Consider the following 21210-nt stretch of genomic DNA (forward strand, 5'->3'; position numbering starts at 1 on the left):
TGTACTCCAATGGTTAATAATGGTGCTACTGATCATTCAAGCAAATCTGTTTTGGCCCATTTAAATCTGTCCTTATTTGGGACTGCAAGAATAATTCACACTATGGGAACCAATCAAAATGCTAACATAATATACTATTGCACGACCAGCAGTTGCAGCCATTATTAATGTTCATAGAAAATTACATTTTCTTTAAAAAGAATGAATTGTTGGGAGGACAGCTAAAATGGAAAAGCTTGTCTTTAGAGGACTGTGGAGAGAGAAAGGGTTTTCACACACTATTAATCATCTCAGTCTTGCCAACTGTGCTTTATGTTAGAGCTGACAACTCTAGACACATCTCTTAAAGATTTTCTTCCATTCCGAAGGCATCATCCTTTTAAGAAAAACAAAATAAACTGCTCAGATTCCTTTGAGATGTTTAAATTCACAGTAGAGTGAATATTCAATTTTAATTAAAATGACAGGTGGGTTTTCACAACAGTTATCAGATGGTGATGCATCCACAATAATTGTGAAAATAATGTATAATTATACAAAAACTTTGTATGTGATTCAATGAAGTGGTCTGCAGTAAGATTCTTTTTGTGATGTGAAGATAATGCAATATTTTCCAGCCGATGACTGCCAGATGGTTGCAAGAAGCATCTGTCCCCTAGATGCAAAGACATGTGCATTTTCCCTTGAGCTTCATTGAATGTCATGACCTTTTCTTGCAGGTTGACTGGAATGAATCTACCTTCTCCTGTCATCAGCAGTAAAAACTGGCTGCGACTTCACTTTACATCTGATAGTAATCACAAGCAAAAAGGATTTAGTGCTCATTACCAAGGTAAGAACTTATGACTACTTACAGTCTGAATTTGAGTGTGAGCAAATACTTTGTCAGGTCAAAAATAAAATGGTGCTCATAATCAGAGCACTTCAGATTGTAGCAAGAAATTAATGTTGGAAGGATTCAATAAAATAAACATGTACAACTGTGTACGGTTTGAAAGGTTGAAGAGCTTCATTAGCTCTATTAGTAGCACCTCCTCTCCCATGAAACTTTGTTCACGCTTCTTTACATGAAGTTGCTAACTGAAGTCTACATTAATGCTACCCGTTGGTATATCGTAACACCTGAAGGTGAAGTGCACCCTGCACCAAACGAGGAAAGGCTGCCTATAGTACACAACACTAACAATGTGCATGCATTAGTATTTCCAAGTTTTATCAGGTTTATCCCTACTTTTGAAATTTGCCCTCTTCTGCCAATTATTAGGTGTAGCCCAAAAATATTTTTGTGTCTCACTAACTTGATTGAGTTTTTTGAGGAAGTGACAAAGATGATTGATGAAGGAAGGGCAGTGGATGTTGTCTATATGGACTTCAGTAAAGCCTTTGACAAGGTCCTTCATGGCAGACTGGTACAAAAGGTGAAGTCACACGGGATCAGAGGTGAGCTGGCAAGATGGATACAGAACTGGCTCGGTCATAGAAGACAGAAGGTCGCAGTGGAAGGGTGCTTTTCTGAATGGAGGGCTGTGACTAGTGGTGTTCCGCAGGGATCAGTGCTGGGACCTTTGCTGTTTGTAGTATATATAAATGATTTGGAGGAAAATGTAGCTGGTCTGATTAGTAGGTTTGCGGACGACACAAAGGTTGGTGGAGTTGCGGACAGTGATGAGGATTGTCAGAGGATACAGCAGGATATAGATCGGTTGGAGACTTGGGCGGAGAAATGGCAGATGGAGTTTAATCTGGACAAATGTGAGGTAATGCATTTTGGAAGATCTAATACAGGTGGGAAATATACAGTAAATGGCAGAACCCTTAGGAGTATTGACAGGCAGAGAGATCTGGGCGTACAGGTGCACAGGTCACTGAAAGTGGCAACGCATGTGGATAAGGTCGTCAAGAAAGCATACGGCATGCTTGCCTTCATCGGTCGGGGCATAGAGTATAAAAATTGGCAAGTCATGCTGCAGCTGTACAGAACCTTAGTTAGGTCACACTTAGAATATTGCATGCAATTCTGGTCACCACACTACCAGAAGGATGTGGAGGCTTTGGAGAGGGTACAGAAGAGGTTGACCAGGATGTTGCCTGGTCTGGAGGGTATTAGCTATGAGGAGAGGTTGGATAACCTCGGATTGTTTTCACTGGAACGACGGAGGTGGAGGGGTGACATGATAGAGGTTTACAAAGTTATGAGTGGCATGGACAGATTGGATAGTCAGAAGCTTTGTTCCAGGGTGGAAGAGTCAGTTACTAGGAGACATAGGTTTAAGGTGCGAGGGGCAAAGTTTAGAGGGGATGTGCGAGACGAGTTCTTTACACAGAGGGTGGTGAGTGCCTGGAACTTGCTGCCGGGGGAGGTGGTGGAAGCAGGTACGATAGCCACGTTTAAGAGGCATCTTGACAAATACATGAATAGGATGGGAATAGAGGGATACGGTTCCCGGAAGTGCAGAAGGTTGTAGTTTAGACAGGCATCAAGATCGGTGCAGGCTTGGAGGGCCGAATGGCCTGTTTCTGTGCTGTACTGTTCTTTGTTCTTTGTCCTTTGAAAGCAGAATAATTCTCACTGCGTCATCTTTCATTTTTGTTCTGCTTTCAGAGCACTATTTGTTTCCGCACGATGATTTTACTGAAAGGTTGCACAGGTCCAAGGGACCACATGGTCTACTCCTGCTCCTTTTTTATGTTCTTTTATAGGACTGGGCTTCTACATTCAATTTTTAAATCATGAATGTCAATCTGAAGTTATTCCTCCAATTTTTATTGAGTTTCTGCAAAAGGTATTTGTGTATTTGTAAACAAAGTAAGTATTTATGGGTTTTGGAAATGTCTTTCAGTTTATCATTGCTAGAATTTCTTATTTAAATATTTTTGCTTGTTGAGATTTTCAATTTGGTTCCCTAAAAATGCAATCAGTTGAAACCAACACATGAAAATGCAGGTCTCTGGAGTTCAGTGTCATGGGCTACCCAAGGGAATCTATTTTCTCTTGTCCCTTGGAGCATAATGGTGCTAAACCTAATCAGTAAGGGACATGAGTTTGTGACAGTGCCCCTGTAGAGGTAGTGTATTATCTTTCTTAATTCAAGGTATTTGGTGAGAGAAGTATTTAGTAGCATGAAAGACAGAGGGCCTGATTTTAACTCACTCAAAACCAATTCACTTAACAGATTTTAAATTGGACCTAGGGTATTGCATCATATTTTCCAGACTTTTGCACAAGCCTGTTGGATCCTTGTGTTCTTCAAAGTACTGTGCATTCTTATGTTCCTAAGCGTGCTTAAAGTCTACATTTCCTTTAGCTTTAAACAAGAAATTAATCTGAGAAATAATAGTCCTCATTACCATCCTGTGTATCTTACCCCCTTCGAAATTCAGCTTCGTCCAGCTGGATGGAATGTCCACTATGGTTTTAATCATTAGGAAAAAATGGTGCTCTTAAGAAGTACAGAAGATTATTGGTACAGATATAGATGGAGTCTACCTAATGGAACAACAATTGCTTTATTCAACAAAGTCTGGTTAAATAGATTCTAAAGAATGACTCTTAATTTTTTGAAAGTGAATGTTCAATTCACAGATTCACTATGACATTTAAATCCTCCCTTGCAATCCTACAGCTGATAGCTTATTTAGAATAGGTCCCACTGTTGCCAGATGTGTGGATTCTCAATGTCTAATTATGCAATAAATGGGTGATTGTTCAATGAGAAAGAACCTATACCATCCAAGTGGACCTTCAATGTGATAACACTGAAGGCCAATGTAGTGTCGATGCTCTGCCACTAGATAGCATGAGCATATTTCATAACTACTATAGCCTATTTTTGTTTAAAAATTATATAGGCAGGAGCTAAACAAATAATTTCAAATGGGGATCATATCATGTGATTAGGATCCGGTCACCACTTATGTTTTAGCACTGCTACTACCAGTGTTTCTTAAACTCACCCACAGATTATGAGGGGTGTGAGGTGGGGTGTGGGGGTAGCAGGGGAAAGAGCCACAGAGCCAGTTGTAATGATATTTAGTAGTCAAATTTAAGTTGCTTGGCAGATGTATTTTTGCTTATGAAAATAGGCATAGAGAGGCAGAGCACTGAAACAGGCCCTTCGGCCCACCAAGTCTGTGCCGACCATCAACCACCCATTTATATTAATCCCATATTCCCTACCACATCCCCACAATTCTCCTACCACCTACCTACACTCGGGGCAATTTATAATGACCAATTTACCTATCAACCTGCAAGTCTTTGGCAGTAGGAGGAAACCGGAGCACCCGGTGGAAACCCACACGGTTGCAGGGAGAACTTGCAAACTCCACACAGGCAGTACCCAGAACTGAACCCAGGTCGCTGGAGCTGTGAGGCTGCGATGTTAACTACTGCACCACTGTGCTGCCCAGAGATATGGGGCAAAGGCGGGTGTATGAAGTTATGTCAGAGATCAGCTAGGATCATGCTGAATGGTGGACAGGCTTGAAGGGCAGAATGGCCTCCTCCTGTTCTTGTGTTTCGTTTCAGTTTCCACATTTATATTCTCTTAAAAGCAAGTAATATTTATTTTTATTGAGATGCAGCACTGAAACAGGCCCTCTGGCCCACCAAGTCTGTGCCGACCAACAACCACCCATTTATACTAATCCTACATTAGTCCCATATTCTCTACCACATCCCCACCTTCCCTCAATTCTCCTACCACCTACTTACACTCGGGGCAATTTACCTATCAACTTGCAAGTCTTTGGCTGTGGGAGGAAACCCACGCGGTCACAGGGAGAACTTGCAAACTCCACACAGACAGTACCCAGAACTGAACCCCGGTCGCTGGAGCTATAAGGCTGCGGTGCTAACCACTGTGCCGCCCTAAGTATGCTACATAGGAGTAGGTCATTCAGTGTCACGAGTCTGTTCTGCCATTCAGTTAGTTCATGGCTGGCATGGATATCAACTCCATATATCTGCTTTTGTTTCATATCCCTTGATCCCCTGACCCAACAAAAATATGTCAATATTGGTCTTGAGCATTTCAATTGACAGAGCATCCACAGCCTTTTGTTGGTGAGTGTTCCAGATTTTCACTGCCCTTCGTGAGCAGAAGTACTCCTAATTTTACTCCTAACTGCGCTAGCTCTAATTTTAAGATTGGATCCTTTTGTTCTGGATGCTCCCACCAGAGGAAATAGTTTCTCTGAATCTATCCTATTGAATCCCTTTATAATTTTAACACATTCAATTAGATCACCCCTTCAGCCTCCTAAATACAAACCAGTTTTGTGGAACCTGTCCTCATAATTTAACACTTTAAGCTCCACTATCGTTCTGCTGAATCTGAGCTGTACTCCTTTCAAGGCTGATGCATCTTTCTGAAGTTTTGTGGCTGAAACTAAATGTAATACTACAAATGAGCTTTGCACAACTGAAGCATCACCTCCTCATGTTTGGTACTTGCTGGCGTTGTAGGGAAAGGCTCGCTGGATTTCTCACCCTCCCAGATGGTAAGCTGTTCATATGTAAATGAGGCCCGACCACCAACATTGCTCATGCATCTTGTCAATGTCAATTGGTGAGCAGAGCAGATGCCTCACCCGTTGCATGCCCATCTGCACCCAAAACGGAAAACTGACCCCTGTGACTCATATATACCCAACTGGAAAATTAGGTTAAAAAAGCTGACAAAAACAGCTCTTAACACAGATGTGAAGATGGAAACTGCAATAGGACTTGAGCCCGTGATAATTTATGGTGCAGCCACACCAAACAGTTCATCACTTTTATTGCAGGGGAAGTTTAAAGCACACAAAAGTGTACTTCACAGCAGCAGTGAATTTAGAAATTATTCAAAGGGAATGTGGGTTCTGAAGGCACAAAATTTATTTTCTAATGGAGTCTGTCTGGGGACATGCACCTTTGGCCAGAAAAAGCTAGATATTTGACATGGTATTGGGTGTAATTTTCAGCCTTTATTTCTACTGACAGAATGATAGAGATTTTAAATATATAAAAAAAAGGTGGCTGCATTTTAAAAATGGGTTAATGCTTCGATTAAGATAACAGCAGTGGAAGGTCATATGAATCTATTATGAGTTCATCTACAATTATTGCCAAGACTAATGCCCAGCCTACATTATGGTTTTGACCCTGCGCAAGAGGTTTGTTTTCTTGTACTGGAGATAAAGAATATTGTACACTACAATCATTGAAAAGAAAATTGAAGTGCACAAAAATGTAAATTGCCGGAAAGGCTGGATTTTGTGCAAACCAGTAAACCTGAGTGGGGGGAAATGCATTGAACTAGTACCACTTCTAACCCATGTGACATTCTTCAACTCCATTATATCTCCAGTCTTGGCGTTGCAATTCATTGTGCTCTTATTGATTATCAATAGTTACTTTTCATTTTCTCAATGGATTTTGCAAGAAAATGGATGTTGCAGGGCTTCTCTCAATAGTAACAGCTATTGAGAAAGATTAAACAATTTGGGGCTTTTTTCTTGAGAAATGAGAAGACTTAGAGCTGACCTGATAGAGGTCTTTAAAATTCTGAGTAGGTTGGACAGGGTAGATGTGGAGATAATGTTTCCACTTGTGGGAGAATCCAAAACTCGGGGCCATAAATACAAGACAGCTATCTAACAGGGAAATATGGAGAAATTTTTTTACTGAGAGAGTGGTTTGGATGTGGAACTCACAATCACAGGAACTGATTGGGGTAAATAGCTTAGATATTTTCAAAAGGAAACTTGATGAGTACATGAGAGAAAAGGAAATAAAAAGATATGCTGAAAGGCTGAAATGATGTCAAAGAATGGGAGGAGACGCGTGTTGAGCAATGTACCCTCTAATTTATTTTTGTAGTGCATGACTGATTTGTTTAAGTGCACAGGACCTTTAAATTTTTTGCATGGCTGTGTACCAAGGTAACTTAAAGGAGCAAACCTGTGCATGACCTACATGAGAACTTTCAGCTGCACAGCTTAGAGGGAACACTGATGTGGAGTATAAACACCAGCACAGACTAGTTGGGCCAAATGGCCTATTTCTAAGGTATATTTTCTTTGTAACAAAGGGACTACCATTACAGCTGTGTCAATAGACAGAAAACAATGTTCAAAACTACGTAAAGTAGGCAGGTGCTGCAACTCTCACAGACCAATGGCCCACAATAAAGCAGTAAGCTGTAGTAAATCCTAAGGGCTGGATTTTATGGGCCACCCTGAGGCGGAGGGCATGGAGAATCGTGACGGGTGGCAGGGGAGGAGGGCCCAACGCCTCCCCGTCACCAAGCGATCTTACCAGGGCCGGGATAGGCCGACCACAGCTTTTCCACCCAGAGGCCAATTGAGGCCCTTAAGTGGCCAAATAAGGGCCTCTTCCCACTGCCGCTGGGATCTTACCAGCAGCGGGTGCTGTGTGATTGCATTTAAGATCTTAGTATGCTAATGAGCTACGTGCCAGGATGCAGTCATATGTCTACATGCTCATCTTATTCTGCTACTGTAACACCTAGAGGAAAGTCCTGTAAATAGTTAGTTCAGCACTGTATAATAGTTTAGCTGTTTAATAAACCTGTTTGAGATTTTCAACAACTGAGCTCCATGCATCTTATTTATGTTGCATCAGACAGCATAAAAAGCTTCTGATTAGTGGGGGGTGCCTCCGCCATGCGGGGAGAGTGCCTTGTGGCCCACAGAGGCCCCCACCAGGAACCATTTCATCCCCCAGGACTCCCCTCCCCCTGGACAGCACAAAAAACCCCTCGCTCCACTCCCCCACCCACCTCTCACCTGGGTCTTCTCGGCAACCCTGCCTCACCTACCTCTGGTGTGGGGTTCCTGCACTGGGCCTGGGTCCAAGGCCTCTGCAGTACTGGCAGTGGCCGTCGCTCCTGGTGGTGCTGCTGATACTGCTGAGCTGCCAGCCCTCTGATTGGCTAGCAGCTCACGGAGGAGTGATTCCCATCTTTAAAGGGATGAGGATCCCAGCTCATGAAATATTGATGGTAAAAGACCAGAGGATCACTCCAGAGAGGGGGCAGGAAAAGACAGAGGCAGGGCTTCCCCTGCCTTTTCAGCCCAGGGCTGGGAGTCCCACCTGCAGCAGAAAATCCAACCCTAAGTGTGGGAATCTGTGCAATATTTTCAATTAGTAAAACTCATTGTAATTCCCACCTTTTATTTTTATTTCATTGTGTTTGTGGAAACAATGTTTGAGTAGATGCATTCACAAGGAGATCAAAAAAAGTACCTGCAAGCAGTCTTGAAAAGAAATTTTGCATTCCATAGCAATCAAGAATATCCTTTTAGAAAAATAAAATAAATGTTGAATTAGAGTAGATTATTTATTAAGTATAATTTATATGAGACAACTATTAAATAAATACCATTGTAACTAGAGCTCCACAAAACCATTATCTCATCGTAAAGCTTTTCTACTTCAAGTACTGTGTGAGCATTTAAAATAAACCTGATTAGTTCAGACAGGCTCCAGCTCCACTTTCCAACCTATCCAGTTCTATCTACCTCCTGCCCTGCTTCGCAGCTGATTTAATTAGTTAATACTGGTAAGTTCCAATCCCAGTGAAATAAGCTTGAAACACCAACGTGCTCACACATCTGTGAATCATTAAGTATGAGCTTAAAACACTGACAGTATGGTGACTGAGAAGTCATAAGACTAATGTCTTGGTAAGTAGGTTGATTATTATGCTGCTCAAAAATGTATGCTGAAAGAATATTAGCTCTATGATATTGTTAAACCAAATATCAGCTCAGTCTTTCCCTTGAGAAATAGTTAGATTTGCCAAATGAGAGTAGTCTGATTGGAAAGCCTTTTAGAATGTACGCTCAAACTACTGGTAGCCCAGGGCTCTACTGCAAAAGTTAAATGTGTGATCTCTTTTTAAGAGGGGGAGGTGGTGGTGTAGTGGTAATGTTACTGGACTGGTAATCCAGAGACCCTGGCTAATGCTCTGGGAACAAGGGTTCGAATCCCACCATGGCAGATGGTGAAATTTGAATTCAATTAATAAAAAAATCTGGAATTAAAAAGCTAGTCTAATGGTGACCATGAAACCATCTGGTTCACTAATGTCCTTTAGGAAAGGAAATCTACCATCCTTATCTGGTCTGGCCTACATGTGACTCCAGACCCACAGCAATGTGGTTGACTCTGAAATGCCCTCTGAAATGGCCCAGCAAGCCACTCAGTTCAAGGGCAATTAGGGATGGGTAATAAATGCTGGCCGAGCCAGCGATACCCACATCCCATGAACGAATCAAAAAAAAGAGATGTCGAATTAGAATTTCTGAAAAGTTGATCATGTGGAGCAATGCTTCTGCAAATTTCTGCCACTTTCCTCTGTTGATTTTAGGAAACACCTGCAATTCAGGGTCGAGGACAATTAAATAGATACTCCTTTCTATTGCAGTGTTAACGATAGTTCGGGTAAGAACCAGGATATACGAATTAGACTGGATATTACTGTAGTTCCACCATTAGTAGGGAAGGACTTCAGACATACGCCCAAGACTAAGCTAAGAACCATCACATATCTTTTGCAAATGTATTTTTGTTAAGACAGTGGAATTGTGGTGAATGTTATATCACCATATTTCAGCAATAGCATCAGGAAAATAGACAACGGCACCTATTAAATTACCAAGAATTAATAACATATTTACACTTCCTGATTGCCAGCAGCAGAGGCATGATGTAATTTTTTTTAACATAATCTATTTAAGAAACTGTAATAAAAATATTTTGTGATTATTGATGTACTGATCATAACAAAACATTTGTTATCCCTGTAACAATGTAGAAACAGAATAAACTTTTCAGTTTTATGTATTTTGGTTGATGGATACCCAGAAGTAATTACAAGGCAATAAGCAAAGTCAGATTCAGATGGCAGTTTAAGTTACAGTGGAACGCTTAAGCATGCTGTGACTGTTATTTGAATTTAGAAAAGATTAAGGGGGTAATTTTCCCCAGATTCTTTGAGGTAGCTAAGGTGAGATCTTGAGCTGCAATGTTGGTTTAGCCCACCTTTTGTGCAAGACGTCATCTTTGTAAAGGATTTGAAACACACATGGTGAACTGCTGCCCGAAGTTATCATTAAACCTCTGATTGACAATTAATTTGCCTACTGGCACTCATTGAAGTGGCTGCTGTGCATTTTGGTGGCTATCGCTTCAATTATCAACCTCTCCTTACAGCGACCGGTTGAACAGAAGTAAATAGCCGTTGCTGAGGATTTTGGACATTACTTAAAGCCATGCATAGCTTTCACTGTTCACCCTGCTGGAGGTTTGAAGAGGACTTTTGGGGCACAATTGGGGGACTTTTTGTCACTTTGTCAAGATTTCATCACTCTTATCAACAATTTTTCCCTGAAATTCTCTGAGGACTTCACCAAAAGAGAATGTACTACTCTACCTTATAAGAGTTACCAGAAGAAAGGGAGAGCTTGATCATGGACATCTTGTGAGGAGGCTCCCTTGGTCTGGAGGAGGAACAAGAGACTCAGTACTGGGTCCCCTGCTTTTTTGTGGTATATATTAACGATTTGAACATAAATGTAGTGGGCATGAGCAAGAAATTTGCAGACAACACAAAGATTGGCCGTGTGGTAGATAGTGAGAAGGATAGCTGTAGGCTGCAGGAAGATATTGATAGTCTGGCCAGATGGGCAGAAAAGTGGCTAATGGAATTCAACCCAGAGAAGCGTGAGGTGATGCATTTGGGGAGGTCAAACAAGGCAAAGGAATACACAATTAATGGGAAAATACTGAGAAATGTAGAGGAAGTGAGGGACCTTGGAGTGAATGTTCACAGATCCCTGAAGGTAGCCCGACAGGTCAATAAGGTGGTTAAGAAAGCATATGGAATCATTTCCTTTATTAGCTGAGGTATAGAGTATAAGAGCAGGGAGGTTATGCTGGAACTGTATAAGTCGTTGGTTAGGCCACAACTACTGTGTGCAATTCTGGTCACCTCATTACAGAAAGGATGTAATTGAACTGGAGAGGGTACAGAGGAGATTTATGAGGATGTTGCCAGGACTGGAACAATGCAGCTATAAGGAAAGATTGGATAGGCTGGAGTTGCTCTCTTTGGAACAGAGAAGGCTGAGGGGATATCTGATTGAAAAGTACAAAATTTTGAGGGGCCTGGATAGAGTCAAGGTGAAAGGCCTACTTACCTTAGCAGAGAGGTCAGTGACTTGGGGGCATAGATTTAAGGTGATTCATAGAAAGATTAGAGGAGAGATGAGGAAACCTTTTTTTTCACCCAGAGGGTGATGGGGGTCTGGAACTCACTGCCTGAAAGGATAGTTGAGGCAGAAACCCTCAACTCATTCAAAAGGAGTCTGGATATGCACCTTAAGGGGCCGTAATCTGCAGGGCTACAAACCAAATGCTGGAAGGTGGGATTGGACTGGGTGGATCGTTCTTCACCCAGCACAGACACGATGGGCCAAGTGGCCTCTTCCTGTGCCATAAACTTTCTATGATTCTATAACATGAAACGAGGCAGAAGAGGAGGATAGGAAGAAAAGATGGGCTCCTTCCACCTACCCACAGCGCCCCTCCCTTGCAGGTATCCCTCCTTCATGGACCTTCTCCACCAGGACCTCCAGTCCTCTGTCTGAGAACCTGTGACTCTCCCTCTTCCTCAGTCTCTGAACCATCCAGCAACATTCTGTTGTATATCAGCCAATGCACAACCGTACCATCAGTGGAAATGGGTGCATGACTGCTACATATACAGCTCCATGAAAATTGCTTCTTTTTAGCACTTGAGTGCTAAACCTGCAGGTATATATATTAGTGCCTCTAGGCAAGTTTAAATCATGGTAAATTACCAATTCACCCCAAAAATGTAAGCTAAATCCAGATTTTCAAACAGGTGTGTCTTATTGTTGTATGTTTAGTTGGTATGCTGCCACCTTAATATACTTAGTCTAGCTTAGAGAGATTCCTTAGTCTGTAGTACTTAGAACATTAAACTTTATTACATAACTATGTAGATCTTCACACCAGTCCATGTGACTCCTCTGAAGCCACGCTGCATCTTTCTTCAAGTCTCTCTCACATTTGATTTCTGACATCACCACGGTAGGAGGTATTCTTTACACTTTCTCAACATTAACCCTTTCAGACCCTTATACTACATCTCCTTCCAAGTCTTTATCCATATATGTATATTTTTATACATTCACATATTTATTTTACATACTACCCCATCTCCACCCACCCCCCCACCCCGCCCAAGTCTCTTACATCACAAATTCAATCTGTCAGGAGGCTTCACAACTCTCTGATTGTGTTGTTGCCAGATGCAGAAGAATAATAGCCTTTCTCTGAACTCTTATTTCTTGACTTGGACAGCCTTCATTGGGGTTCGCAGTATCTGGTGCTTTCTGAATTTCAGGTTCAACATCTGATTCATCCAAATGTACAACTGATTGATGTCTTTGATGAATAGGAATAAGATTCCTCCTGTTTCTTCTTGTAGTCTTCTTTGGCCTCCTTATCTAGAGAGACAATGGGTAAGCACCTGGAGGTGGTCAGTGGTGTGTGGAGCAGCGCCTGGAGTGGCTATAAAGGCCAATTCTAGAGTGACAGGCTCTTCCACAGGTGCTGCAGAGAAATTTGTTTGTCGGGGCTGAAACACAGTTGGCTCTCCCCTTGCGCTTCTGTCTTTTTTCCTGCCAACTGCTAAGTCTCTTCGACTCGCCACACTTTAGCCCCGCCTTTATGGCTGCCCGCCAGCTCTGGCGAACGCTGGCAACTGACTCCCACGACTTGTGATCAATGTTACAGGACTTCATGTTGCGTTTGCAGACGTCTTTAAAGCGGAGACATGGACGGCCGGTGGGTCTGATACCAGTGGCGAGCTCGCTGTACAATGTTTCTTTGGGGATCCTGCCATCTTCCATGCGGCTCACATGGCCAAGCCATCTCAAGCGCCGCTGACTCAGTAGTGTGTACAAGCTGGGGATGTTGGCTGCCTCAAGGACTTCTGTGTTGGAGATACGGTCCTGCCACCTGATGCCAAGTATTCTCCGGAGGCAGCGAAGATGGAATGAATTGAGACGTCGCTCTTGGCTGACATACGTTGACCAGGCCTCGCTGCCGTAGAGCAAGGTACTGAGGACACAGGCTTGATACACTCGGACTTTTGTGTTCCGTGTCAGTGCGCCATTTTCCCACACTCTCTTGGCCAGTCTGGACATAGCAGTGAAAGCCTTTCCCATGTGCTTGTTGATTTTTGCATCTAGAGACAGGTTACTGGTAATAGTTGAGCCTAGGTAGGTGAACACTTGAACCACTTCCAGAGCGTGGTCGCCAATATTGATGGATGGAGCATTTCTGACGTCCTGTCCCATGATGTTTGTTTTCTTGAGGCTGATGGTTAGGCCAAATTTGTTGCAGGCAGCCGCAAACCTGTCAATGAGACTCTGCAGACACTCTTCAGTGTGAGATGTTAAAGCAGCATAGTCAGCAAAGAGGAGTTCCCTGATGAGGACTTTCCGTACTTTGGACTTCACTCTTAGATGGGCAAGGTTGAACAACCTGCCCCCTGATCTTGTGTGGAGGAAGATTCCTTCTTCTGAAGACTTGAACGCATGTGAGAGCAGTACTTGTAGTACTTCTGAAGTATGTACTAAATAAGATTGCTGTTGATTCTCATCTCTCTGGACGATAACTCCTTCTCTGCTTTGGTCTTGTACCCATACCTTTTGTCCTTCTGTCAACTTTGGTAGGTTCCTGGTACAGTATTTCATATTATAATTATTGGCTTGTTGCATTCTGTAAGACTTTTCTCTGTCTTGAACTCCCTGATAATCCTGGACTTGTAGCCCTGGAAGTAACTTTTTGGGTAGAATTGGAAGTTGTGTTCTAAGATTCCTTCCCATCAACACTTCCAATGGTGCTAATTTGCATAACAATGAAGTAGTTCTGTAGTTCAGGAGTGCCATTTGAAAATCTTGATTTTTCTTTAACAATGCTTTAATAGTTCTGACTCCTTGCTCAGCTTCTCCATTAGATTGGGGATATCTAGGGCAACTTGTAAGATGTACAAATCCAGTTTTCCGGAAAGTGCATGAAGTAGTCATTTGCAAATTATGGTCCATTATCGGACACTATCTGGTCAGGTATACCATGTGTTGCAAAGATTTCTTGTAACACTTGAATGACTGCTTCAGTTGTCTTTGTATACAAACATTTAACCTTGATCCACCTTGAAAAGTAGTCAACGACAGTCAGGAAGGATTTTCCATTAAATATGAACAGATCCATCACCAGACGTTCCCACAGTCTGGTTGGGAATTGGGTTGCGATAAGGGGCTCTCTTTGATCCTGTCTGTGCACTGCACATACCTGGCAATTAGAAATCATTCTTCTGTAACTTTTGATATTCCTGGTCATCACACAGATGCCTGAGCCTTTGCTCTACGTTTAGTTTTGCCCATGTGACCCTGGTGTATTTGCTCCAAGATGTCTACCTGGAGTGCTTCTGGAATCATCAGTCTCTTGTCAAATACCAGTATGGTAAAGTGTCTTCTGTGTTTGAAGATGATTTTCATCCTCTTACCACTGGAACGCTGCTGCAGCCAGCCTTGTTAGCACATTCTTTGTACATTCTTTGTATCATTGGACTGTGGGGCCCATTTGACATCCCAGATCTATTGTGGAGCTGATAGTTTTGTGGAACCATGTGACCATTAAATCTAAACTCTAATTTGTGGTCGGTAATTTCTTCTGATAGTTTGCTCAAAGTTGGTAATCAGTAAGAACATGGGGACAAGAGTAGGCCATTTACCCATCAAGCCTATTCCACCATTCATTGATATCATGGCTGATCTATAGCCTAACTCCATATGGCCACCTTTGCCCCCATCTCCCTTCATTCCTCTGGTTAACAAAAATCCATCAATCTCAGATTTAAAATTAATAATTCATTTTGCATCAGTTACTGTCTGTGGAAGAGAGTTCCAAACTTCGACCACCCTTTGCCTGTAGAAGTGTTTCCTCATTTCACTCTTGAAAGGTCTGGCTCTAATTTTTAAACTACACCCCCTAGTTTTTAAGACGCTCCAACCAGTGGAAATAGTTTCTCCCAGTCTTTCCTATTTGTTCCCCTTAGTATCTTGAAAACATTGATCAAATCATCTCTTGATCTAAATTACAAGGAAAACAACTCTAGTTTCGGATAAGCAAAATACATTGGATGCTAGAAATCTGAAATAAAAACAGAAAATACTGGAAATACTCAGCAGGTCAGGCAGCATCTGTGGAAAGAGAAACCGAGTTAACCTGATTTTTAATCCCTGGTCAGAGCGGGGATGGCAGCAAGCGCAATTTGAAGATCACGTGCTCGGAGGTCAGCATTGGGTTCCACAGCCTTCGGAACACTGTCCTATTTTTAAACTTCAGCCGGCAGGAAAGGAACAAGTCAGGCACCCGTGTCCAATTAATTGCCTGTTGAGCTCATTAAAGAGTTCATTAACAGGCTTGTCAGTTTCGGGGTCAATTTTTAAATGCTGGGAACAGGGAAAACACCATGGGGGGAGGAGGAACACGGCTGGGTAGTGAGGATGTGTGCATTTTGGAGGGAGATGAGGGCAATGGAAGTGGCTGTTTAATTTAAAGCAGAGGAAGCGTAGCTGCCTCAGATGTATCTCATTGAGAATATTGTTGTAGATGTAAAAGTTAAATGTTACTTTGGAGATTTACATGAGACCGGATAGGGAAGTGAGCCTGCTGGCATCACTGTGGCAGCGAAGCTTGGCATCAAAACACCTGGTGAGTGTTAAAGGAAGTCAGATGGGAACAGGCACCTGTGACATTGGACAGAACAGCCGGGATGAGCTGCAGCATATGTACCCTCCTGGAGAGCAAGAGGCCAGAGGAGCGCTGCAAGGGGAGGAAGGTGCTACCCAAGACATCAGGTGCACAGCCCAAGAGACAGCTACCTGTAAATAATAGTGCAGCCAGTGCCATAGGAGATTGTGCTTATTCAGGGAGATGGTCTTGGACCTGTGTTCTCTGATCCACAATGACCTGAGGGCTCACAGCCCCCATGGCAGTCCCCTAGCTGTAGTCGTCAAGGTATCAGGTGCTCTGAACCTCTATGCGACTGGGTCGTTTCAAGGATCAGCTGTGGACCTAGCTGGCATCTCACAGTCAGCATCTCATTAGGCCATCAGGCAGGTTACGGCTGCCCTTTTCAGGAGGGCAGGGACTACACAGACTTTGACACAGATGGGACTGTGCTGGCACAGAGATCATTGGGTTTTAACACCATTGATGGATTACTTCACATGCACGGCATCATCAAATGTACTCGTGGCCATCGAGGCACACAGCAACCAGCTGGTGAGATCCATTAACAGGAAAGGCTTCCACACCTTCAACATCCAGCTGGTCCACTACCACAAGAGCTTCCTCCACATTTGCGTTCGCTTTCCTGGCAGCTGCCATGACTCCATCCTCCAGCAGTCCTGGCTGCCTCACATCTTCATTCCATCCCCAAAGTGTGTGGATCAATCCAAGGGGACAAGGGAAATCCCTTGAAGCGATGGTTACTGACCCCTCTGCGAGAGCCCCAGACAGAGGCACAGGGGCGATATAACTAATGCCATCTGCTCAGCAGGCCATCGGACTTCTGAAGATGTAATGCTCTGGAAGAGACAGCTCATCGGGAGAGGAGCAGGAGTTGAAAGAAGAGGGGGCAGTGGGGGATAACACTCAACAGCGATGTGCACCGACTGCATGACGAGGTGGCCTCCTCCTGTCACTCTCCAGGAAGAGAACCTCCTTTCTCTCCCTCACAGCCTCCAGCGTTAGATCCAGGTGAGCATTGATGAAGTGAGGGTCTGCCCTGCCCCTAGTGCCAGGCCTCCAGCTCCCCTGTGTCATCTCAGCTCCCTCTGGTGCTGTGAAGGGCAGATCTCTAATTGACTCAGGATAACTGGCAGTCTCAGTGATGGCTGCTGTGGGAGTCTACAGGCCCCAGACTTGATCTGACCCACTGCTCTGTGTCTCTGTCACCGTTCCCTCTCTCTATCTCTGTTCCCCCATCCCACTCTGTTCCCTGCTCATGGTTTATCACTTCCCACTCATGGTTCTTCACTCCCTGCTCCCTGCTCGTGGTTTGCCACTCCCTGCCCTCCACTCATGGTAAGCTTCTCCCCGCTGCCATTCCCGCCCATTCCGTAATCCGCACAAAAACAGCAGGGGCAGCCGATCCCAGTGCACCTGCACTGCGAACCACCAATCAATGCTCACTCTGCCCGGGCAGCCTGCTGTCAGTCACAGACAGTGACCATACTTCAGATGTAGGTCCCGCCTACCTCTCTACCTGACCTATACGTACAGGAAAGCCATGGGCAGCAGGCTGGCAGTCACAGAGGACTGGCGGGCCAGATGGAAATCTTCAGCGGGCCAGTTTCTAGTCCGCGGACTGTATGTTGGATGACTCTGCTCTCACTCAACTCTGGTTCCCTCTCACCCAGTTCTGGTGTGGGAGTGGTTGCAGTTATGTTCCAAAGTGTGGGTGAGTGACTGAACTGTTTCTGTTACTTAAAGTAGCCAACTAATCAGACCCAGTCATACAGTGCATAGATTGTCACTGAAGGATTCGGATAAAGGGAAGACTGTTAAAGCCACATCGTCAAGACTGCCGTGAGCAGACCTGAAGAAGTTGTGGAGAAATGCGCCTTGTGCTGAAGACCGTACCCATGGAGTTCAGATTGAGAGGAAACTGCTGTTGGTAGCAGAACAGCGGCTAAATCCTTGAAGAGAGGAGTTGAAAATCTACCTGAGGAACTTCATAGTTGTGAAGAATTGTCTGACTGTAATTGTTGCCAGTGAAACCATGAGACCCATCTTTGTTGTATCTGATAGTTAAGGTATAATTTGTACTATATATATTGACCGTGATCTGTCTGTTGCTTCATGTTTAATTTATGTTGGTTTTGGTTTGAGTGTTAAAGTAAAAGTTATAAAAGACTTGTCCATTTGGTTTGGTTTCCTAAATTGGGGTCAGTTGGTGGATTCAGTTCTTTTCATTTGGTAGTGGTCTCCATGGCGATCGTAACGGTGTTATTTCTCATTATCTGACTGGTACTGCTCACTAGTATCAACCATGTTCAGTGGCAGATTACCACTGCCATTATCAGCAGCCTTTTGTTTAATACTGTCACTTTTTGATCTCTTACAGCTGACTGAAATACTTGGGAAAATTTAGGGGCTGAGTAGGTTCATGACAGAATAGTCAGTGGTGCGATTCATTACTGCTTGTGTGCTGGTCAGTCTCACAGCAGCTTTACAATACTAGGAAATTGGAGGCTTAGTGAACAGAACATAACTAACTAAATATGTGCCTGCCTGATTTAGCAATCTTCCCATTCCACTGTCACCTCACTCAGCCAGCAATTCCATCACCTGTGATCCTGCAAAGAGAACAAACAGCTCAGTGGAGGTAACATGTCCTGACTTTTTGCCGACCTGGGCGCTGGTGGAGTAGCTGAGTCTCAGAACTGACTGAAATTCTGGCTGATTGACATGTCGGTGGACTGGAGGGGCATGCAGTCAGCTCTGGCTCCAACTACAGATCCACTTAGCTGCTCAGTCAGGGTGAGAATTGGTGCCTGAAGTTACAGACTGATATCTTTAAGTCGGAACACCAAAAACCCTGGGAGGAAAGTTCACCAATCAGTCAAAATCTGTTCTATTGAATAAAATCTCAGCAAGAAAATGACGAGGCTCTAAAATCATACTGGCTCGACCCAAAATTAAAGAAACAGCTTTAAATGTAGTATTTTCACTTGGTATGACTTAAGAATTTAAACTGCTTCAGCTTTACACAAGCATTTTATGCCAATCTGAGAGTTCTGGTTCAGCAGCATTCCCACTATCCTGGAGAGTTTTTTTGATGTTCGGATTCATCTCCCAGTCAGTTGAAGGTCATTGTGAAATTTAAGGAAAATCAGCTGCTTATAGAGTTTGAAGTCTTTGACCTACACAAAGGAATACCTCCCAGTTGCCATAGTGACATGGGTGGCATGTTTAATTGGAAACAAATGTGCCTAATAAATTGCCAGAATGAGCTGAGGGTCTGTTTGTTCTATCGCCCTGATAGGGTATTTTGTGTAGTCCTCTTCTCATTACATTTCATCTTGCTCTGCTGTTGTTTATGCTGCATTGTCACAACAGGGACAGATCACTATAAATGCTTTGATCTTTTTCTAGTTTCCAGCACTTAAGACCATTTAAAAAGAAAAGAATGCAACAACCCTTGCTTTCCAAACATTTCCTTATTTTAAAAGTGTTAACCAATGATGGGTGTAGAGGAGCTAATCCTGTGGATACTGGTCCCCTATTCGAATCCTGGTTCATTTATGATATGATCCTGTATGATTTTATCAAATTGCATTGCTAGTTGAATCTTTACCTCTCTCCTCTACTTCCCAATCCTGTACTCAGTTCATTGTTGTCATTTGTATGCAACAACAGTCCATTCTTATTGCAAACAACGCAGAAAATTAAAGAAGTAATTTGGTAACATTTGATTTGAAATCCCTTCAATAAGAGTGCAATTACACATTAATAAAGTAGTAATTATAATACTAATTCACACAATACCTTTGTAATTACATAGCATCTCATTATGATTGAACATGTTGGTCCCTGCTAATTAATATATTGAAATGCCCATGTCCTTGCCTTATCATTAAGTTGTAAATTGAATGCATTACAGTATGTTGTTACAATAAATTAATAATGTAACAAATATTCAAGCAAATTAACTGGATACAATGGTTTAAAAATGATTGATATATTATAAGAAAATGCATGAACTAATATTTTAATACTTCTCATAAAATAAATGAAATGCAAAAAACCTGAAGGTTATTAATGGATAGCAGTCTAAATGAGGATTTCAAATTATATTATAAATCGTGATAGTAAATTTTGAAGTCATCCCCAGGATCTGTTTTTATAATATGCACTGTTTCAAATTTGTTACAGAGGTTATATCCAACGCATTGTGTATCTCCAGAGTAGAATGGTAATGATTATTGTATTGAATAAGAATTACACAACTCTATCTAGAAACCCCATGAGTGTGTTGATATATCTTAAAGCATGTGATCTGTTTAAATACCCCAAATCTTTAATAATTATTTGGCTCCTGTTATATCTCTTCAGTTATATGTATTATTTTCTTGAAATTGTTGGGACTTGTGACCTCATCAAAGTAAGAGTCCTCTATGGCTATTTTTTGCATATTTGACATCCAGTTTCAGCTCCAGACACTCCCAAGTCTGTATGCACAGACCAAACATCTTCTTCCAAACAATATACCATAACCTTGGTGTCAGGACAGCACCCCAACTGAAGCTGTGTAATATTTTTGTACAAGAATTGTATTTTTTTAAACAAGATTGCTGATTAGGTATCAGTTTATTCTGAATTATGGTCAGTTTCGTACTGTGTCTGCAGGACCTCTTAAAAAAAAATCAAAATTCTCTAAACTTATTTCACTGAGGACACTCACAACCCTTGAGGAACTTTTCTAATCCCCTTGATAAAATAAAATGGTGACATAAAAAAAAACTAAATTGTGTATGTTCTGGTTAAGTAAGGAGGGGTCGAAGGGCTTCCCTCTTTTTCCCTCTCCTTGTTTGACCACAGCAGGTTTAATTCTTTCTTAAAGTGGATGTATTGGCCGATTTTGGTTTTTGGTATGATCATAACCTGTAAGTAATTGGATAGGTTTTCTTGAGTTTAATAAAGAAAGGGGTTAACTTTATTGTACCTAAACCAAACGAATGAAAATAATAAACTACACACCAAATTTCACACACACACACACTAGAGGTTTACACACACCCACAAATAGGTTACAGAGTGGGAAAGGTAGATTGGTTGAGTTAGAGTCCATAGAATAAAGGGGTATACAGTCTGTGGGGTTTGGTGATTCAGCTGGCTTCTAGCTGAATTTGGTGGTCCTGAGGCTATTAGTTTAAAAAGGTAGATGACTGCTCTTGGTGTCAGGGATGCAAATGATTTCCTCCAAGGGGTTTCAGATTATAGCTGGAGTATGCAAAGATGCTCAGTCAACAGGCAGAATTTGAAAGCTTTCAAGGTGGAATGGAGAGAGAGGGGGAGAGAGAGAGAGGGACCCC

At 42.6% G+C, this 21210-nt stretch overlaps 1 protein-coding gene across 1 annotated transcript in view; it reads left to right on the forward strand.

The window, feature by feature from the left end:
• Positions 1-21210, forward strand: part of csmd2 (CUB and Sushi multiple domains 2) — a 2056060-nt gene that overhangs the window by 1290569 nt on the left and 744281 nt on the right. Inside the window, exon 6 of the mRNA XM_068011193.1 lies at positions 720-832. Within this exon, the coding sequence (XP_067867294.1) occupies positions 720-832 (113 nt within the window). The remainder of the gene's footprint in view (positions 1-719; positions 833-21210) is intronic.

The sequence above is a fragment of the Heterodontus francisci genome, chromosome 31 (genome assembly GCF_036365525.1).
Source record: "Heterodontus francisci isolate sHetFra1 chromosome 31, sHetFra1.hap1, whole genome shotgun sequence".
NCBI lineage: Eukaryota > Metazoa > Chordata > Chondrichthyes > Heterodontiformes > Heterodontidae > Heterodontus > Heterodontus francisci.